Raw genomic sequence first — 21,249 nt, 5'->3', positions numbered from 1 at the left:
AGGGGATCTTGCTCTTCTCAGCTACCACTGCTCTCTTCATTAACTGCTCTTCCAGGCTCAGGCTAGCCATGCTGAACCACACACAGTTCCCTCTTTCCCACCGTCCTCTCCTGGAATGTTCTGTGCTGTGCACCCTTTTTCTTCCTCATCTTTGCCTGGCTAAGGAGCTCACTTCCTCTGGAAGCATCTTCCCTGGTGCTGTAGGTCTGGGGTAGGTGCCCCCTCGGACCCCTGGGCCTCTCAGATGTCAATGGCTGTTGACTTGCCTGCACCCCCACTAGACTGGGCAGCTTCCTAGGGACTGAGGATTAAGCCATCTCTAACTGTATTGCCTCCAGCTCTAAGCACAGGGCTTGTCACAGATCAGGGATGTATCAATGTTAGCTGGGGCAAATTAAGCTCCAAGCAAAGGAAAATGAACTAGTGGAGGAGGCTGACTGGAATACCCTGTTCTGGGGTCTTGTTCCTCCCTTGAGACTCTCTGCATCCTGCCACCTGCTCCCAGCTGCCGGTCAGCACATACTGATTGTGCACTGGCCCTAGACTAGGCTTGGAGCAATGGGTAGGGAGGCAGGAATGGGACTGAATGCTTGCTGACCATCCTCAAGGTGTTGAGTTGAGAAAACCAGATGAACTGTGTGTATAGTGAAACTTGGGAATGAGATGGAATATAGCATGACTTCTCAGGGCTAGTGTGGCATGTGCACCAGCTGCAGTGGCATCTCCTGGGCTCTGGTTAGAAATGCAGCACATCAGACCCTACCAGATCTCCTGAATCAGAACCTGCATTTTAACAAGACCCCAGGGGAGGCATAGGTATGCTGGAGTCTGAAAGGCACTGGTTTAAGTGGGACAGTGAGCAGTTTAGTCATGGGCTGCAGTACTTGGAGAAGGCTGCATCGGCAAGGGAGCAATTGAGCTCCCTTGAGTCCTGGGAGGGCAATACCCAGGGTGGATGAAAGAGGAGAGTATTTGAAGCTGGGAGAGTGTGGAGCCAGGAAAGGACCAGTCTTCTTGCTAGTGATGAATTTTGGCAGAGCAATGGGATCCATCTTCTAAAGGATCTGATTTGGTAACATTCACATCACATGTTCAAAAGTTACCAAATCAGATACTAAAATTGAACACAGCATTTTTATCACCCAGATGTAGATTCTATGTTCTTCCTTAGCAGCAGCGAAGGTGGTAGAAAGCACTGGGCAGGGAGTCCAGATCCAGGTCTGGTTGTGGTTTTGCTGATAACAAAGCTGTGGGTACTGACCAAGCTGCTTTACCAAATGATAATTTTATGCGTTTGTGATTTTGTGGGTCAAGACAAAAGCCGTAGGCATGGCTCTGCTAGGCAGTTCTACTCTAAGTAGGGTTAGCGGGGGCCACTCATTCAGCTGGTGGCAGCCCTGAGTTGGGATGGAGAGTCCAATCAGGCTTTATTCATATCTGGCTCCTCCGTGTGGCCTTTGGCTGTCCACACGGCTAGCTTGAGCTTCCTCACAGCATGGTAGCCTCAGACTTCTTATGTGGCAGCTGGCTTATAAGAGGGAAGAAGTGGAAGCTGCAAGGTCTCTTAAAACCTGGAACTGGCACATCTTCATTGCATTCTGTTGATCCATCTGGTCATAAGGCCTGCCCAGATTCAAGGGGAGGGAAAACAGTCTCCATCTCTTGATAAATGGAGCAGGATGCAGGCACAAGGAGGACAGAATTGAGTGTGGCTCTCTTTGGGTACTGTCTATAATATCACATGCCAGGCTCCATGACGTCATCAGGACCCAGACTCCTTTCTGCTCCTCCATCCTCAGCACACACTTCCACCTCATGGTCCAAGGTGACTGTTGGTGCTCTAGTCAGCAGGAAAGAGCGAAGGAGGAAGGAGGCACCGTTTGCTCCCCTTCAAGGAGATTTCTATTTCATTGGCCAGGTAGTCCACGGCCATGCTGTCTTAGTCCATTTTGCGCTGCCATAAAGAATACCTGGGACTGGCTAATTTATAGAGAAGAGGTTTATGGCTCATGGTTCTGCAGGCTATACAAGAAGCATAGTGCTGGTGTTTTTTTCTGGTGAGGCCCTCAGGAAGCTTCCACTCATAGAAGGCGGAAGGGGAACAAGTGTGTCACATGGTGAGGGAGGAAGCAAGAGAGAGGGAAGGAAGTGCCAGGCTCTTTTTTTTTTTTGAGACGGAGTTTTGCTCTTGTTGCCCAGGCTGGATGCAATGGCGTGATCTTGGCTCACCACAGCCTTTGCCTCCTGGGTTCAAACGATTCTCCTGCCTCTGCCTCCTGAGTAGCTGGGATTACAGGCATGCACCACCATGCCCAGCTAATTTTGTATTTTTAGTAGAGACGGGGTTTCTCCACGTTGGTCAGGCTGATCTCAAATTCCCGACCTCAGGTGATCCACCCGCCTCAGCCTCCCAAAGTGCTGGGATTACAGGCATGAGACGCCGCGCCTGGCCGCCAGGCTCTTTTAAACAGCCAGCTCTCCCATGAACTGATGAGAGTAAGAACTCGCTCTTTACTACAGGGGCGGCACCAGGCCATTCATGAGGGATCTGCCCGTGTAACCTCCCACCAGGCCCCACCTCCAACACTGGGGATCACATTTCAACATGATATTTGGAGGGGCCTAACATTCATACCCCATCATATGCCTGTAGGATGCTGTAAGGACAGTATGTCCAGCTAGAAGTCAGAGGTTTGTTCTAAGGAAGAAGGGGAGAATAAAAAGTGGGAGCAACTGGCCGGGCGTGGTGGCTCATGCCTGTAATCCCAGCACTTTGGGAGGCTGAGGCGGATGGATCACTTGAGGTCAGGAGTTTGAGACCAGCCTGGCCAACATGGTGAAACCCTGTCTCTACTAAAAATACAAAAATTAACCAGGCGTGGTTGTATGTGCCCCTGTAGTCCCAGCTACTTGGGAAGCTGAGGCAGGAGAATTGCTTGAACCCAAGAGGTGGCGATTACGGTGAGCTGAGATGGAGCCACTGCACTCCAGCCTGGGCAAAAAAGTGAGACTCCATCTCAAAAAAAAAAAAAAGGTGGGAGGAACTGCCAATTGTTACTTCACCTTTCCCAAAGCCAAAACCTGCTTGAAAATTTTAGGGGCAGAAGCCGCAGACAGGGCAGCCTCAAGACACAGGGAGGTGGGTCTCTTGAGTGAGCCTACTGGATCTGCCTGCCTGCCCGGGGACCCTCATGGCCTCTCTCTGCCCCCAGTTCACCACAGGCACGTGCAGCGACTCGGTGGTTCACAGCTGTGACCTGTGTGGCAAGGGCTTCCGTCTGCAGCGCATGCTAAACCGTCACCTCAAGTGCCACAACCAGGTGAAAAGACACCTGTGCACCTTCTGCGGCAAGGGCTTCAACGACACCTTCGACCTGAAGAGGCACGTCCGCACACACACAGGTGAGAAGGGAGTGCGTGCTTTGTTCTCTGTTTTGTTATTCTGGCCAAGAGCTCCTGTTTCTTTCCCACCAAAGAACCAGGTTGAGACCGTGGAACAATGTTGTGTTTCTAGAAAGATCACAAGATGCGGATCACGAGGTTAGGAGTTTGAGACCAGCCTGGCCAACATAGTGAAACCCTGTCTCTACTAAAAATACAAAAAAATTAGCTGGGCGTGGTGGTGGATGCCTGTAATCCCAGCTACTTGGGAGGCTGAGGCAGGAGAATCGCTTGAACCTGGGAGGCGGAGGTTGCAGTGAGCCAAGATCACGCCACTGCACTCCAGCCTGGGTGACATTGCAAGACTCCATCTCAAAAAAAGAAAAAAAAAAGAAAGATCACAAGATGATGGGGCATTAGGGCCAACCCTTCTGGGTTCACCTCCTCACTCTGCCACCTGCCGGCTGTGTCACCTTGGGCCAGGTGAGCCACCTTTGGTAGCCTGCCTTTTACCCCTGTAAAATGGAGATATTGATGTGAGTTCTAGCGAGGCTCAAAACGGATCCCTGGCTGGAAGTATTCTGAGAATCATGATGCATGGCACACACGCGGGGCCTGCCATAGCTCAGCCACTTGGTTCTGGCTGCTGGAATGTGGTTCTTGTGGCCCCACAATGAGTATTTTATGCTTCTCTCTTGGGACATAAGCCTGTCTCTGGATAGCACTGTGTTCCTCCTGAGAGACAAAAAGGAGCTCATTGCCTTTAGAGCTGACCCGTGCCTCGTACTGGAGCCTGGCAGGCAAGCATCTTCCTCTTCTGGGACCTGCCTCAGTTTTCTGACTTAGGAAGTGGGAATCCAGGTTCTCCCCAGTTCCAGTTCTTCACAGAGTCCTGGGGGTGCCCTTGGCCTCTTGTCTCTGCCTCACTGCTTCTATCTGAGAAACACCTGGCCTCCATGCTTTCCCGCCTGAGCTCCATTGTCCACACCTCTGCCACAGTGACCCCTCCAGGAGAATTCTAAGGACTCTACTTTCCTGCTAAGAAATCTCCAGCTCTGAACAGAATGAAATCCAGACTCCTCATCTCTCATCTTGATGTGCTTTGTGTAAAGGCCTTTACAATGTGGGTCCCATCTTCAAATCCCCATCCTATCCCAGCCCATCACGTCCTATCCCATCTCATCCTATCACAGCCCACCTCAGATCAGCCCATCTCACTCCAACCCATTTCAGCTCATCCTATCCCATCCCATCTTAACCCATTCAACCTTATCCAGGCTACCACCCACCCTCCCAACAGACTTATAGAATTTACTATCTGCAGCCTGGGTGCAGTGGCTCCTGCTCGGAATCCTTGCACTTAAGGAGGCCAAAATGGGAGGATTGCTTGAGGCCAAGAGTTGGAGACCAGCCTGGGCAACATTGAAAGACTGTCTCCCCAAGAAAATTTAAAAATTAGCCAGGCGTGGTGGTACATACCTGTAGTCCTAGCTACTTGGGAGACTGAGGCTGGAGGATCGCTTGAATGTAGGAGTTTGAGGCTGCAGTGAGCTGATTGTGCCACTGCACTCCAGCCTGGACAAGAGAGCAAGACGTGGTCTCAAGGGAAAAAAAAAGGGTTTACTATCTATAGTCCTCGAGCCCTTTCAGTCCTTGGTATTTTGGCAGGGAAGGGAAAACACTTTTTCCTCCCTCCAGATGGGGCTCCCAGCTACTCAGCCCTCACACAGGTTCCTTCTTAGGCTTCTGCATCCTATTTTCTAGTTCAAGTCATGCATGTTTGCTCTTAGAGGACTGGCCGTGAGCTGCCTCCCTGGTCTGGAAAGAGTTTCTGTCACCTTAGATAGTGGCTGGAATCCTAACATATTTCTTTTCTGTTTTCCTTTTTTAAAACTTTTTCTTTTCTTTCTTTTTTTTTTTTTTTTCTTTGAGACAGCGTCTTGCTCTTTTACCCAGGCTGGAGTGCAGCCACTGACTCCTGGGCTCAACTGATACTCCCACTTCAGCCCCCCTAGTAGCTGGGACTATAGGTGCGTGCCACCACTCCCAGCTAGTTTTTTTTTGTATTTTGTATTTTTTGTAGAGATGGGATTTCATCATGTTGCCCAGGCTGGTCTCAAACTCCCGGGCTCAAGCCATCCACCCGCCTTGGCCTTCCAAAATGCTGGAATTACAGGCATAAGCCACCACACCCGGCCAAAAACTTTTTCTAAAGAGACTTTTCATTTCAGTGTAACATACATCTAGAAAAGTGCAACAGATCCTAAGTGCCGACCTCAGCGAATTTAGGAAGTTTTACAAAGTGAACACACTCATGCAACTAGCAGTCAGACCAAGAAACAGAATATTTCCAGCCACTAGAAGTCACTACCCCTTCCAGTCTGCCTCTTTCTCTCCAAGGAAAACGACGGTTGCAAATTCTAACAGCTTAAGTTACTGTTGCCTGTTTTTGAGCTTGATGTAAATGGAATCCCATAGTGTGCTCTTTGGGTCTGGTTATATGGTTGCTTTTCCTAGCACCAGTGAATCAGTAAAAGTTTGACCTCTGTGAGGCTAAGCTGGCCATCGGGTGGGGGTGAGGAGAATGCTTAGGGAGTGGTGGAGGATCCATAGGGCAGTAGGGGGTCTTATAAGAGGCCTAGGGGAGATCTCGAGGTTGTCAAGGGACCCATCCTGCAGCAGCAAAGCTGGGCTTTCCTCCTGACCCCAGGGGCAGGAAATCAGGACCACTCCTGAAGTCGCTGGCCATTGGTGGCCCTGGAGGGTGTCTCAGCCCCTCCTTGAGGGTGTCTCAAGGACATCATCTCTGAGGATGTCCTTGAGGGCATTCCCTGCCTGGATGGACTCTGTGGTCACTCCCCCAACCCTGGCTTCTAGGACACAGTGCAGGGGGCCCAGGAAGCATGGCTGGCTGTTGGTACCTTCAGCTGGAGTAAACACTGAGCTGATGGTGTTGCCTCCCCTGTGATTGAGTTAATTCTCCATTGCTGGAGACTAAGGGAAATATTAGGGACTGGCAGCTTCTCAGAGAAAAGTTTACAAGTTGAGGCGGTCACATAGTAGTTAAGAACTCCTGATCTGAGTTAGCTGACTGTGAGACTTGTTCTAAATTATTCTATCTTTCACCTTAGTTTTTCTACCTCTAGAATGGGTGTGATCATTTTAATACTTGCCACTTAAAGTGATGGTTGTGAGGTTTTGGGGCCAGAATTACATAAAAGTGCTTCTTACATTGTAAGTGCATAGTAAATATTAGCTATTATTAGTAGTAAAATTGCAACAGTTGGCAGAGGCTTCCTGAGGCCTTGATGTGTAACAGGCCCTAGGATTCACCTCTGTGCTCATGGAGCTGTCAGCCAACCTAGGGAGGAATAACTCAGACATCTGACTGTGAGACAAGTGAAACAGCAGATATGCCAGACAGAAGAAAAAGTGGCACATGCCAAAGGGAAGTCCTGGGAGGTGGCTTGTTTCTAACTGCATGTCAGGGAGGCTTCTTAGAAAAGGTAGTCTCTCAGCTGGGCCTTGAAGGATGAGCAAGCTTTCTACAGCAGGACAGAAGGAGGAAGAGCATTGCTGATGAGGAGTGTCTTAGTTTGGGTTGCCCAAGAAGCAGACGCTGACACAAGGATTTGGATGTGAGCAGTGTATTTGGGAGGTGATCCCAGAAAACACAGTAGAGGAGGGAGGGGAGGTCAGGAGGGAAGACAGCCAATTAGAGCTCAATACTAATGAGTGGGTTATCACTATGGGCAATGGAGGCTCAATCCCGCTGGAGATCCTCTGAAGAACCATATAGAATGCACCCCAGGTTGCTCAATCAACCCCCATCCCTCCTTGGGTGTCCATCCTGGACCTCCTGACTCCTAGGCAGTTCTCCCTTCACACTACCCACCCCAGCCCTTTGCAGGCCTGGAGAGCATCCTCAGGCAGAGAGATGCAGGAACCATCTGAGATGCCTGGCGATCTGCTAAGGAGATATGAGTGGGGCATCCGCCCTGGGAGGCAGAAGATTTAGCAAGTGAGGAGAGTGGCTCGGCAGAGACTGGGAGACCCTTCAGAGAGTAACACAGCTCCTGCAGGCAGAAGCAAGCCACACACGGTCACTCTCCTTCATGCCAGGTCCCCAGCCTTTATCCTGTCATCTCAAATTACCCAAAGCAGTTGGTGCTGTTGTTCCCTACCTTTTGCAGAGGAGGAAACCAGGCTCAGGGAGCTCATACAACCCATCAGTGGTGGAGCTGGGAACCAGAACTGGCTGGCCCTGAAGTTCATGGTCTTTTATCCTCTGTAGGGTCTCCTTCTCTGCCCTCTTTGCCTCCCAGTGCCTTCCTCAGCATTCTCCCTGAGGCAGGGGCCTCACCAGCCTGCCCTGTTGCAGTTTCTAGAAGCCTGCTTGCTTCTAGAGGAAGGTGAGATAAAGGGAAACTCAGACCTATTAGTAGCACAAACTGCACACTTCATCTTGGGGTTTAGTAGGTTGTGGAGGAGGCTGTGAGCGTGTGAGTTCAGTGGTGCCAAGATGTCCTCTGCCCACAGAGGAAGCAAGAAAGGGGGTGCCTGTACCCCCTCGGACTCCCAACCTGAGGTTCTCAGATTTTCTCCATCTCCTACTCTTCTAGTGACTCCTGTGAGGGTGCTGAAAATCATTTAAGTTAGTGAATGAAAATACCTTCCACCTGACGTTTTCCCAAAGGGCTTCACAGTTATCGCCTTAGCGGAAAGCCTAGGGCTTAGGAGGCAGCTAGGAGTGAAAAATCTAGAGGTGCGCTGGCTGGTCCGGCGGCCACTGGCTGTGTGTTGCTCTTGAGTCTCAGAGAAGTGGCTGGTCTAGATTGAGATGTGTTGTATGCGCAAAAGAGACACTAAGTTTCAAGTTGTAATGCAAAAAAAGGAGGTGTAAAAATCTCAATTTTTTTGTTTTTTTCTTTTTTGAGATGGAGTTTTGCTCTTGTCGCCGAGGCTGGAGTGCAATGGCTTGATCTTGGCTCACTGCAACTTCTGCCTCCTGGGTTCAAGTGATTCTCCTGCCTCAGCCTCCTGAGTAGCTGGGATTATAGGGATGAGCCACCATGCCTGGCTAATTTTGTATTTTTAGTAGAGATGGAGTTTCTCCATGTTGGTCAGGCTGGTTTCGAACTCCTGACCTCAGGTGATCTGCCCACCTCGGCCTCCCAAAGTGCTGGGATTACAGACATGAGGCGCTGCACTCGGCCAAAAATCTCAATTTTTAATGTGGATTTTACATTGAAATGGTAGTATTTGGGGCATAATGAGTTAAACAGAATATAGCATTAAAATTCATTTCACCTGTTTCTTTCTACTTGTTTGAGGCTTCTGCAAAATGTTAACTTATAAATCAGCTTGCATTTTAATTTCATTGGATGGCACTAAGATAACCTTTAAAAATTTTAATCATCATTTTGACACTTAAAGGGATGAACAAATGGAACTATGGAAATGTTTTAGACCTATTTACCCCATCCTGACCTGTTTTCTGATGAAGGTGTGTCTCCACGTAATAAAAGACCAGAAAGAGCAGCCGGGGGCTTCCTGACACATCAGCTGGTGGCAAGTTCAGAGGAATGGGCTTGCCGAGCTATCTCTTCAGCTCTGTCCAAAAGAGACAGTTTGTACAAACTGCAAAAATGTGGGTTTCTCAGATGATGTTTTAGTTCATGTGAACAAACTTCACCAGCTCCAAAAGACCTTACTGGAATTCAGTGGGAATTTGGTCTTACCTTACCTTTGTTGTTTCCTTGTTTGTTTTGTTTTAGATGGAGTCTTGCTCTGTTGCCCAGGCTGGAGTACAGTGGCTCCCATCTTGGCTCACTGCAGCCTCTGCCTCCTGGGTTCCAGCGATTCTCTTGCCTCAGCCTCCCAGGTAGCTGTAGCTGGTATTAAAGGCGCCTGCCACCACGCCTGGCTAATTTTTGTATTTTTAGTAGAGATGGGGTTTCACCATGTTGGCCAGACTGGTCTCGACTTCCTGACCTCAGATGATCAGCCTGCTTTACCGTTCCAAAGTGCTAGGATTACAGGCGTGAGCCACTGCACCCATCCGGCCTGGTCTTGCCTTTGATTGAGCTGTGAGGGTTGTATTTTTGCTATTGGTTCTTATAAGTAAATGTTGTATTTAGGCCAGACACAAAGATATAGACACTTAACATAAATACGACAGATAGTTAAATGAGGGGTATGTTTGTTTGCAGTCCAATTAGACCAGGCCATGGCCTGGACCCAGGGCCCAGGACCCTTTGTTGGAGAATTGTAGCTATAATATTGATGAGGTGGGCAAAGACAGTGAGGTAGAGAATCAGGGTTAATCTGCACCACCCCCCACTCCCCCATCTCTTCCTATCCCCTGCAATTACTGAGCAAACAGGATATCTAAGGAAAGACTCAAAACACAAAGAAATATCTTGGAAAAGATCCAGGGAAACTAGAACCTGAAAATGTCTTACATTAATATCCGAGTAGATGAAAGAAAAGATTAGGACTTCTTTTTTGGCTGTGAGTTCACCCAAGAAAGGTAAATCGGAGGGGGGTGTGTGTGTGTGTGTGAGAGAGAGAGAGAGAGAAAGAGAAAGAGAACGAGAGAAAGAGGGGAAGGGAGTGTTAGTTAAATGGTGTCTTACTGAAGACTGGAAGAGAGAAACTGACCTGTGCAGAAAAACTCTGTAATATTTTGTGAAAACAAGTGGCTATTTTCAATCCAAATTATCTTAGATGGGGTTTGGAAGCGGCTTCCCATCAAATGGTTTATTGAGGGAGGGCTGTCAAGAGGAGCCTGTGATGGCAGAGGATGAGCATGGGTTTTGCTGTTAGCTGGAGTGCAGCCTCGACCCCATCCCAGGGGGGATCGGGAGTGTGAATGGACTCCACGATGGATCTGCTACAGGCAAGGTTGGGGCAGGGACTTTTTTACCCCCATTTCAGTCTGACGTTGGCTGAGGGCTGTCTGCCCTGGGCGAGGTCAGGCAGACACTCCTGAGCATCTGGAAGGTCCCTTGCCCAGTGCTGATTCCTTAAAGAAGGGGACAGCCAGAAGCCACACGACAGCTGGGGACATGCACTAACCCAGAAAAGCGGTCTGGATGGGAAGCCAGCAGCAGCCACTATGTAATTGAGGGACTTGCTGTACTTCAGTGAAGTTGACAGGATCACTGAGGCCAACATGGGAAATTCTGCCTGCTGACCAGCTCAAAATAGAGAGAGGGGACATGAGCTTCCAGGAAATGAATGTGTATTCAGTTCATAGCCTGTGAAAAACATGGGCCTTTATATTTATAGGATATATATAGCATTTATAGGATATTCTTTTGGATTTATTTAAGTGTTTTAGGTTGAACAGGCTAGGATGCTTCCTAAGAATGGCTCTCTGTTGAAGTAAACGATTTGCTTTGGGAGGGGAGGGAGGAGATCTGTATTTTAGAGGAAAAAATAATAACCAGCCCTTTCAAGCACAAGACTCTGCACTGAGTGTCCACACCCTCCCTACTCAAAGGGTGGTCCGCGGACCGGCAGTGCCAGAGTCCCCAGGAGCGAGCATGTGGGAAATGCAGACTATTGCTTCGGAAGTGCTCGATGTGCCAGGCCCATCATTTAAGTCCCGCATTTATGGAAAGTGTTTTATTTCGCTTATTTGTAAAATGACTACGTATTCTGTAAAAGATTTCAGACGATATAAAAAGCTGCAGAGAAGACAGTGTAAAGGGCCATAAACAGGTGAGAAGGGTATACACATCTGTGGGGCTCCCGGTTAAGGCTTTGCAGGGAGCCATGTGGCCCAGGGAGGTCATAAACCTGCGCTGGTTATAACGTAACAACGCTGGCTGGAATAAAGGAGGCAGTTCAGGGCTCATGCCATTCCTGGGGAAGCTGCTAAGTTCCACAGGGTGAAGCCGAGGAATTCCAATTCTGAGGTCAGGGAGGTGGGGAGGGGGCACTGGCCCGCCCTCTAGGGCGCCTTCTGTCCTTATCTTCCATCGGGGGCTACATTCAGAGGGAGGAGAAGGCACACAAATCCCATCTTGATTAAAGAAGAGAAAACAATGGTGTCTTTGTTTGGAGCCCAAAGGGAAGAATTGACTAGATTGGGAAAAATGCAGATTGGGAGATGTTTGGAGTGGGGCAGATGGAGAAGAAAGAGTCAAGTCACCTCCACCCCTAGTGGCCTGAATGCTGTCATGCGGAATTGCCTGGTCCAGTTAACAAACCCTCGCTTCATTGTTTTATTTTTAATTTGTATTTTATCTTAATTTGCTTTTTAGCTAAAAAGGTAATATGTTCATTAGGAGATAAAAGGAAAGAAAAAAATGTAAACTCCCTTCACATGCCAAGCCCCAGTTCCACCATTTAATTTTTTTCCCAAAAGTTTTTAATGTATATTGCTTTTTCATATAATATATATCTTGGAGCCAGGCGCGGTGGCTCACACCTGTAATCCCCGCACTTTGGGAGGCCAAGGCGGGATGATCACTTGAGGTCAGGAGTTTGAGACCGGCCTGGCCAGCATGGTGAAACCCTGTCCCTACTAAAACCACAAAAATTAGCTGGGCGTGGTGGCTGGCGCCTGTAATCCCAGCTACTCAGGAGGCTGAGGCAGGAGAATCGCTTGAACTCGAGAGGCAGAGGCTGCAGTGAGCTGAGATGGTGCCACTGCACCCCAGCCTGGGCAACAGAGTGAGACTCCATCTCAAAATAATAATAATAATAATAATAAAAGAAATCATGACAAAATTTCCAATATTGAGGGACTGTGCTTTTCCTATTCCTCAATTGATGACATTTGTTTCCATTTGCAGATTTCCTTCCTTCCTTCCTCCCTCCCTTCCTTCCTTCTTTTTTCTTTTCTTTTCTTTCCTTTCTCTCTTTCTTTCTCTCTCTTTCTCTCTCTCCTTCCTTCCTTCCTTTCCTTTCCTTTCTTTCTTTCTCTTTCTTTTTCTCTCTCTCCTTTCCTTCCCTTCTTCCTCCCTTCCTTCCTTTCTTCTTTCCTTCCTTCTTTCCTTTCTTTCATTTCAGGCAATCCTACCATGAGTATATCTTGTATATCCTTCGCCTCCCTGTGTGAGTCTTCCTATAGGATAATTTCCCTGATGTGAAATTGCTGGGCCAAAGGGTAGATACACTATGATTTTTTTTTATGGCCATTGCCAAATTGCTTTCCGGGGAGGCTGCTGTAAATGTCCACTCCCACAAGCATGCCTGTAAAAATCTTCTCACTGAAGTTCGCCTTCGGATAAAGTTCAGTAAGGGAGCAGTTGAGCTATAGCAAGGAAAGCAGCTAGAAAGTTCCAAAGTGAAGAATTTTCCTTGAGGATGTGTGGCACGAAGCTTGATTTGCTATTAGGGGTAAAAAAATTGAAAACAACAAACCGTTTTTGATAACCCAATAAACAATATTTTTTTGACTAGGTAGGACAGGCTGATGGTACAAAATTCAAAAGGGAAATGGCGAAAGCAGTCCCCCCTCTCCTCCACCAGCCACACTTTAAAAAATTATCCTTTTCTTTTGTTGTGAAATAAGTAACACATACAAAAGTATACATATAGGTACAGTTTAAAGACAAATCTGCAAAATACTCATGTGCCCAGCAGCCAGCTTATGTTTTGTTTTTGTTTTTTTTTTTTCTGAGATAGATTCTCGCTCTGTTACCCAGGTTGGAGTGCAGTGGCGCCATCTCAGCTCACTGCAACCTCTGCCTCCCGGATTCCAGCGATTCTCCTGACTTGGCCTCCCGAGTAGCTAGGATTACAGGCACTCGCCACCATGCCTGGCTAAATTTTTTTTGTATTTTTTAGTAGAGGCGGGGTTTCCCCATATTGGCCAGGCTGGTCAGCAGCCAGCTTATGAATGAGGCTTATCTGCATTATGTTGAGCTGTATCCCATTGAGAACTTAGTCTATCTCGGCTAATCCTCACAGCAGCCATGCAAGAGCTATGACACCCCTGTGACAGGTGAGGAAACGGCCTTTCGGGCTGGAGCAGCCTGCCCCTGTTTCAGTTAATGAGCAGCAGATCTGCAGCCTGGCTCTTCAGTGGCCTTGGACTCACAGTTGTGTGGGTGTCAGTAGGTTAATGACGTCTAGTGCATGGATGGTGCTCTTCAGTTCCCATGTCCTGCTTTAGACACAGGCACGGTTGGCCTTTGCGTGAGAGCACCAAGATGGGTGAGCCTCAGTGATGGGAGGGGCCTTGGCATCAGTCCCTCTTGCCCAGGGCTCCTTTCTGGCCACCTTTGTCCCCCTGAATGTGTGGGTGATGCGGGTGCTCTGGGAGGGAGATGCTTGTTCCCAAGCCTAGAAAGGGTCACCAAGGGGCTGCCGCATGGCAGTGCCTGCACCAATGAATGAGGGGTGAATGGTGGCGTTTACACTAGAAAATGGGGAAGCAGAAGTGCTGGGGCACAGAGCAGTGCATTTGGCAAAAGTCGGAAGTGCCGTAACTGGAGCTTTCTGGGCCTATGTCTCCTTTCCATCTCTGCCTGCGAGTCACTCATCTTCCAAGCCAGGCTCGAATTCTAGCCCCTCCCTGGAAAGAAAAGCTCCCACTGCCATCATCTCTGTTGTTTGCATGATGCAGGGCTTTGGAATCTTCTAGCCTTTGCTATCCAGGCCTTGCTGGGTGCTCTGCTCATAGAAGATGCTCAGAGGATGTGTTGACTGAAGAGAGGAAGGAGATGTGGCCCTGTGCACACGGGGCCACCCCCTGGCTGGCCTCTCCTAGGGGGCAGATCACCTTTGAGGATGGGAACTCCAGGAGTTTGTTGCATCCAGGTTAAAGCCTGATGTAAGTGGGCCAGCTTCCCCATATTTTTAGTTTGGATGTTTTAAAACAGCAGTCGGTTATTTCTACTAACTAGTGAAACGAGCAACTAATCTCTGGGTGGATTTCTGCTCTGATGAGCTGAAGGTTTGAAACCGAGTTTGCCGCTTGATCTGCTGGGTAGTGGGAGCTAGCTGCTCACTGCTGCATGGGCCCAGAAGGCCGGGAAAACACAAAGTCTGCATTACAGTGCAAACATGAAAGCTAGAGCGGGCGCATTCCTTAGGAGAGAAGCCTGTAGTCCTTGCCTACGTGGAAAACTAGTCCCAAAGATGTGGCCTTTCTTTCCTGGAACCAACAGAGTTCATCCATTCATTCAATATTTTGATTTTTTAAATATTGCCTTAAAACTTTCTTAACCTTGATTGGTGAGGGTTTGTTTGTTTGTTTTTTGTTTTTTTGAGACAGGGTCTCACTCTGTCGCCCCGGCTGGAGTGCAGTGGTACAATCATGGCTCACTGTAGCCTTGAACTCCTGGGTTCCAGTGATTTCTCCCACCTTAGCCTCCTGAGTAGCTGGAACCACAGGGGCATGCCACCATGCCCAGCTAATTTTTTACTTTTTTGTAAAGACAGGGATCTCCCCATGTTCGCCAGGCTAGTCTCGAACTCCTGGACTCAAGAGATCCTCCTGCCTTGGCCTCTCGAAGTGCTGGGATTACAGGTGTGAGCCATGCACCCATCCTAGAATAGTTTTAAGAGAAAAGGTGGGAGATTCATTGTCATTACACTGCCCAGAAGGAACCACAGTTAATATGAAAATTATTATTATTAATACTGGCAGGTAGTTGGAGATGGGAAGCAGTACAGACAGGGATGCAATGGCAAGTGTAAGCTTTCACCACCCTCCAGACCTTCTCTCCAGAACCCCAGGTTTATGTTTCAGAAAAATGTACATCCGTGCATATGCCAATATGAATGTGCATTTATTTAGAACTCTCGTTTTCATACTTGGCTGCACACTAGAGCCTCCTGGGGAAGCTTTAAAAAATTCTCCTGCTCAGGCAACACCCAGAGATGACATATATTTATTAATCTTAAAATATATATGTGGGCCGGGCGTGGTGGCTTATGCCTGTAATCCCAGCACTTTGGGAGGCCAACGCAGGTGGATCTCCTGAGGTCAGGAGTTCAAGATCAGCCTGGTCAACATGGTGAAACCCTGTCTCTACTAAAAAAATACGAAAGTTAGCCGGACATTGTAGCAGGCACCTGTGGTCCCAGCTACTCGGGAGGCTGAGGCAGGATACTCGCTTGAACCAAGGAGGCGGAGGTTGCAGTGAGCCGAGATTGTGCCACTGCACTGCAGCCTGGGAGACAGAGTGAGACTCCTTCTCAAAAAATAAAATAAAGTAAAATAAAATAAAATAAAAATGTACGTATATATAATTTGTAGAAAACATGAAGGATCACAAGAAACTTGCGAGTTAGGACTGGGGAAGGAGAAGTGCATGGGGTGACAAAGGGATCTTTTCTGTTTTATTTTTTTAATTTACTGCTATTTTTCACCATAAAACTGGGGGTATATTACTTTTAAATTTAAACAACTATTAATAGTAACCTTTTGTTATTTATTTTGTTTATTTATTTATTTATTTATTTGAGACAGGGTCTCGCTCTGTTGCCCAGGCTGGAGTGCGGTGGCACTATCTCAGCTCACTGCAACCTCTGCCTGCTGGGTTCAAGCAATTTTTGTGTCTCATTCTCCCAGGTAGCTGAGATTACAGATGTGGGCCATCACACCAGGCTAATTTTTGTATTTTTAGTAGAGATGGGGTTTCACTGTATTGGCCAGGCAGGTCTCGAACTCCCGACCTCAGGCGATCCACCCAGCTTGGCCTCCCAAAGTGCTAGGATTACAGGCGTGAGCCACCACACCCAGCCTATTTTTTATATTTTAATAAAAGGTAACTATTAGGGCCAGGCGCAGTGGTTCATGCCTGTAATCCCAGCACTTTGAGAGGCCAAGGCAGGTGGATCACCTGAGATCGGGAGTTTGACACCAGCCTGGCCAACACAGTGAAACCCCTTCTCTACTAAAAATACAAAAATTAGACGGCTTTGGTGGCGGGCACCTGTAGTCGCAGCAACTCGGGAGGCTGAGGCAGGAGAATTGCTTGAACTAGGGAAGCGGAGGTTGCAGTGAGCCGAGATCGTGCCACTGCACTTCAGCCTGAGTGATAGAGCACGACTCAGTCTCAAATAAAATAAAATAAAATAAAATGTTAAAAATAAAACTGCAGCTTCCTAGTCCCAGCCCCCGACCTAGTGCCTGGGGTCCCTGAGGCAGGCCCGGGAATCTGTACAGGGTCTGCGGGTTTCTCCAGGTGGCATCCCTCCTGTCTCTAGGCTCTAGGATGGTCTCGTGGCTGTGGCAGTGGCCCCTTCATGCTCCATGCATCCCCAGTACCATATTCACCCTCTCTCAGCTGCCATGCTTTTGTGACGTGTGTCTCCTTCACAGCCGTAACCTCTCTTTGAAAGCCTAAGTTAGACCTTACAGCCGGGTGCAGTGGCTCACGCCCGTAATCCCAGCACTTTGGGAGGCCGAGATGGGAGGATCACGAGGTCAGCAGATCAAGACCATCCTGGCTAACATGGTGAAACCCCGTCTCTACTAAAAATACAAAATATTAGCCGGGCGTGGTGGCAAGCGCCTGTAGTCCCAGCTACTCGGGAGGCTGAGGCCGGAGAATGGCGTGACCCAGGAGGCGGAGCTTGCAGTGAGACGAGATAGTGCCACTGCACTCCAGCCTGGGTGACAGAGCGAGTCTCAGTCTCAAAAAAAAAAAAAAAAAACCTTACTATGGTGATTTCTTAATTTCATTTATTTATTTATTTACTTATTTATTTTTTTTGGAGACGGAGTCTCACTCTGTCACCCAGGCTGGAGTGCAGTGGCACAATCTCGACTCATTGCAACTTCTGCCTCCTGGGTTCAAGCAATTCTCCTGCCTCAGCCTCCCCAGTAGCTGGGATTACAGGCATGTGCCACCATGCCCAGCTAATTTTTGTATCTTTAGTAGAGACGGGGTTTCGCCATGTTGGCCAGGCTGGTCTCAAAGTCCTGACCTCAGGTGATCCGCCCACCTCAGCCTCCCAAAGTGCTAGGATCACAGATGTGAGTCACTGTGCAGCACCCAGCCAATTCGTTTCTTAAAGCCCAATAAAACTTGCTGATATGACCTACAGGAATTTCCTAGAATCTGTCATGTGAGATTTTTGCTTAGTGTGCTTGCTTCTGTCACATACCAGTCTCAACCTTTAAAAAACAAAAATTCAATTTTGATTTTAGATTCAGGGGGTGCATGTGCAGGTTTGTTTATATGGGTACATTGCATGACGCTGAGATTTGAGGTCCAGATGATCCCGTCACCCAGGTAGTGCACGTAGTACCCAATGGGGAGTTTGTCAGCCCTTGGCCCCTCCCTCTGTCCGCCCTCTGGTAGTCCCAGTGTCTGTTGTTCCACCTTTAAGTCCCAACCTTCTTTTTGAGTGTGAGCCTCCTATTCAGCCACTGGCTCGAGGGGTGACCTTTGCCGGTGTAGGGTACTGAGCTGGGTGTGCTCTGAGGTCTCTGCCCTGCCACTACCTTACCTGACCTCAGGCAAGACCACAACCAGAATCTTAAAGACCCTAATCAGTGGCTCTTGAAAACCAAGTGGAACACTGGAATATCCAGCAACGTTTGTTAAAAATAGATTCCTGGGCCTGGCGTGGTGTCTCATGCCTGTAATCCCAGCACTTTGGGAGGCCGAGGCAGGCGGATCACAACGTCAGGAGATCGAGACCATCCTGGCTAACATGGTGAAACCCCGTCTCTACTAAAGATACAAAAAATTAGTTGGGCGTGGTGGCTGGCGCCTGTAGTCCCAGGTACTCGGGAGGCTGAGGCAGGAGAATGGCGTGAACCTGGGAGGTGGAGGTTGCAGTCAGCTGAGATTGCACCACTGCACTCCAGCCTGGGTGACAGAGCCAGACTCTGTCTCAAAAAAAAAAAAAAAGATTCCTGATTCCTACTCCAGACCCACTGAGTTGGTCTTAGGAGAAGTGAGTTAAGATTTTCAAAAGCTCTCCAGGCGATTCTGAGGCTCTGGCAAGTATGTAAAATACTGTACTGTCCAAGCTCACCTAAATAGTCTGTTGCACACACACAGAGTCCATGTTTATATTCTTTATCTGACATTCTGCCATACACATCAGGGTGAGTACCAATCATGGAGGTAGGAGCGGCAGTGCTTTGATGAGGCTGAGCTCCCTGCTCTATATTGTACCTGTGATATCTCAGCTAGAAGGCAGGTCCAATGTTAGCCCAGTTCTAACACCAGCATGAGATCTTGTTTGGAAATGATTTTCATAACTGCCACAAATGCCTCAGTGTCCTGCCAATGGCCTGGGCATCTGCCATTTCTGGGTACACCTGTCCAAGTGGCAACTGCCCACCCCTGCACCTCTGCCTGAGGGGTTTCCTGCTGGAGCCCAGTCTGTCTGCACAAGGCAGGCAGAAGTGCTGGGGATGGAGAATCAAAACCACCCAGGAGCAGCTGGCAGCCAGTGACTGACCTCAGCTCCTGGAGGGGCGGGATGACACCAAGGTGTGTGCCACACCGTCTCCCTGCATTGCACAGCAGACTGGACCCTGGTTGTCCACCGCATAACTGGCTGGGTAGCTTCCCCTGTACTGGATCCTACCCCTCCCTGCCTCACATCTTTGTTGCCGTATAGGTTCTTCCCAAGATCACCTCTCAAATAAACTACTTGTACTGGAATCTTTGTCCCAGGCTCTGTTTCTGGGAAAACCCAAATTAATTTTTTTTTAATGGAGTCTCACTCTGTTGCCCAGACTGGAGTACAGTGGCTTGATCTCAGCTCACTGCAACCTCCACCTCCTGGGTTCCAGTGATTCTCCTTCCTCAGCCTCCTGAGTTGCTGGGACTACGGATGCACGCCACCATGCCTGGCTAGTTTTTTGTATTTTCAGTAGAGACGGGGTTTCACCATGTTGGCCAGGCTGGTCTCGAACTCCTGACCTCAAGTCATCTGCCCACTTCAGCCTCCCAAAGTTCTGGGATTACAGGCATGAGCCACTGCACCTGGCCCGAATTAATTTTTTTTAAAGTTTACTTTGCTAACAATAATATGAAAACATTAAGGTATGCAAGTTGGAAGAATAAAAATCTTCCTCCCTAAAGCAGGTGGTGGTTTTGTTTGTTTGTTTGTTTTCTATGTTGGCATCTGTTTGTGTTAGGTTTACTCAGGTGGATGCTATGATTTTTTGTAGACAGTTTTATCTTCTGCTGTAACCATTGTCCTCATGCTGCCATGAATCCTTGGTCAGGATGACTTTTACTGGATTCATAGTTGGGTGGTTCTGGCTTGGCCATGACCAACCGATGCTGTGTCTGTCCCTCATCCTTGCAGGCATTCGTCCCTACAAATGCAATGTCTGCAATAAAGCCTTCACCCAGCGCTGCTCTCTGGAGTCCCACCTGAAGAAAATCCACGGGGTGCAGCAGCAGTACGCCTATAAGCAGCGGCGGGACAAGCTCTACGTCTGCGAGGATTGCGGCTACACAGGCCCCACTCAGGAGGACCTGTACCTGCACGTGAACAGTGCCCATCCGGGCAGCTCGTTTCTCAAAAAGACATCTAAAAAACTGGCAGCCCTTTTGCAGGGCAAGCTGACATCCGCACACCAGGAGAATACCAGCCTGAGTGAGGAGGAGGAGAGGAAGTGAGGTGAAGGAAGGGGAGGACAGACATTCACACTGCCACGTATGTCTACGTGGATTTTTGGTTTTCAGCGTCCCCCACCCCACTGGCTCTTCTTAATTAGAAGTGACCAGTTCACCTCTGTGTCCTTTTGAAGCATCAGCAGTAGGGTCCATTCCAAGATTGTCAGTTACCGTAGTGACGTCAGGCCCTGTAACCTGTGTCCTGTCTGGCGCGGTTGCTCACATTCACCAAAGTTTGTTTTCCACGATCCTGATGGCCAAGAACACCGTGTGGGATTTTTTTTTTCCCCAAGGATTTTCACACACGGAAGGAGAGGTATTTCTTAGAGAGATCATCATTTTATGGTGCCTTGAAATAAAAATACTTCTACTTGAAATGCTGTTTAAGCAAGGAAAATGAATTTTGTTATTCTGAAAGAGTTTACAAAAACTATTTTAATAAATGAAATGTTCTTGTGAAGCTTTTAAAAGCAAAATGGAACATTGACCTACAGCTCTCTGTTCAGGGCTTATCGTGTGATATTTAACTTCAGGTTATTGAGGTGGGGAGGTTGATTACTTTGTATTAGTTGTGTGGGTTTGAAGAAGCAGATCTTCCTCTCTTTTTTTGTTTTTGAGACAAGTTCCCACTCTGTCGCCCAGGCTGGAATGCAGTGGCACGATCATGGCTCACTGCAACTTTGACCTCCCAGGCTCAGGTAATCCTCCCACTTCAGCCTCCCGAGTAGCTGGGACTGCAGGTGTGTGCCACTATGCCCAGCTAATTTTTGTATTTTTTGTAGAGATGGGGTTTTGCTATGTTGTCCAGGCTGAGAAGCAAATCTTGAGTGTTGGGTGGAAGAACAAACGGCCAATTGGAAAAACCTGCACTGAGGGGCTGGCTCATGCAGGCTGGTGGGCAGAGATGCCTGGGGGTGGCATGGCAGGGAATGCAACTCTTGGATCTCTTTTTATGGGCCTGGTCTCTTTTTCTGCAGAGGTCTTGGCTTTCTGCGGTTAGGATGCGCTGCCTGAAGGCTCTTCTCCCTCCCTTGAATGGGCTCTGGGGCCAACCCTGGAGCATGAGAAATGCTGGCTCCTCACTTGCAGGTGGGATAACAGTGCCAGGAGTTCCCTCAGGGTGTGTGACAGCTGAGTACAGTGACCTCTGCTACCTCCATCTCCTCATCTTGGAGGCCTGCGTCAGAGCCTTGGGAGGTGAGACCCTGACAGGGTAAAACATGGGCAGCTGGCCATGTGGGGTGGGGGAGGAGGTTTCTTCATCCTGACTGCCTGGGGGGGTATTTGCCTCAGGCTGGGAGCTGTT

The 21,249-nt window shown here is 48.6% G+C and overlaps 1 protein-coding gene across 3 annotated transcripts in view; it reads left to right on the top strand.

Moving 5' to 3' along the window:
• The window catches only part of OVOL2 (ovo like zinc finger 2), a 107,756-nt gene extending 87,436 nt beyond the window's left edge, over positions 1–20,320 (top strand). For all 3 annotated transcript variants that reach the window (XM_054467011.1, XM_054467009.2, XM_054467010.1), the window contains 2 exons: positions 3,213–3,402; positions 19,630–20,320. In XM_054467011.1, coding sequence (XP_054322986.1) covers positions 3,288–3,402; positions 19,630–19,946 — 432 coding nt within the window. In that variant the 5' untranslated portion in view covers positions 3,213–3,287 and the 3' untranslated portion in view covers positions 19,947–20,320. The remainder of the gene's footprint in view (positions 1–3,212; positions 3,403–19,629) is intronic.
• Positions 20,321–21,249: the final 929 nt, after the last annotated feature.

The sequence above is a fragment of the Pongo pygmaeus genome, chromosome 21, assembly GCF_028885625.2.
Source record: "Pongo pygmaeus isolate AG05252 chromosome 21, NHGRI_mPonPyg2-v2.0_pri, whole genome shotgun sequence".
NCBI lineage: Eukaryota > Metazoa > Chordata > Mammalia > Primates > Hominidae > Pongo > Pongo pygmaeus.
Note: the sequence above shows the minus strand (reverse complement) of the source record. Positions and strands in the feature narration are given on the sequence as shown.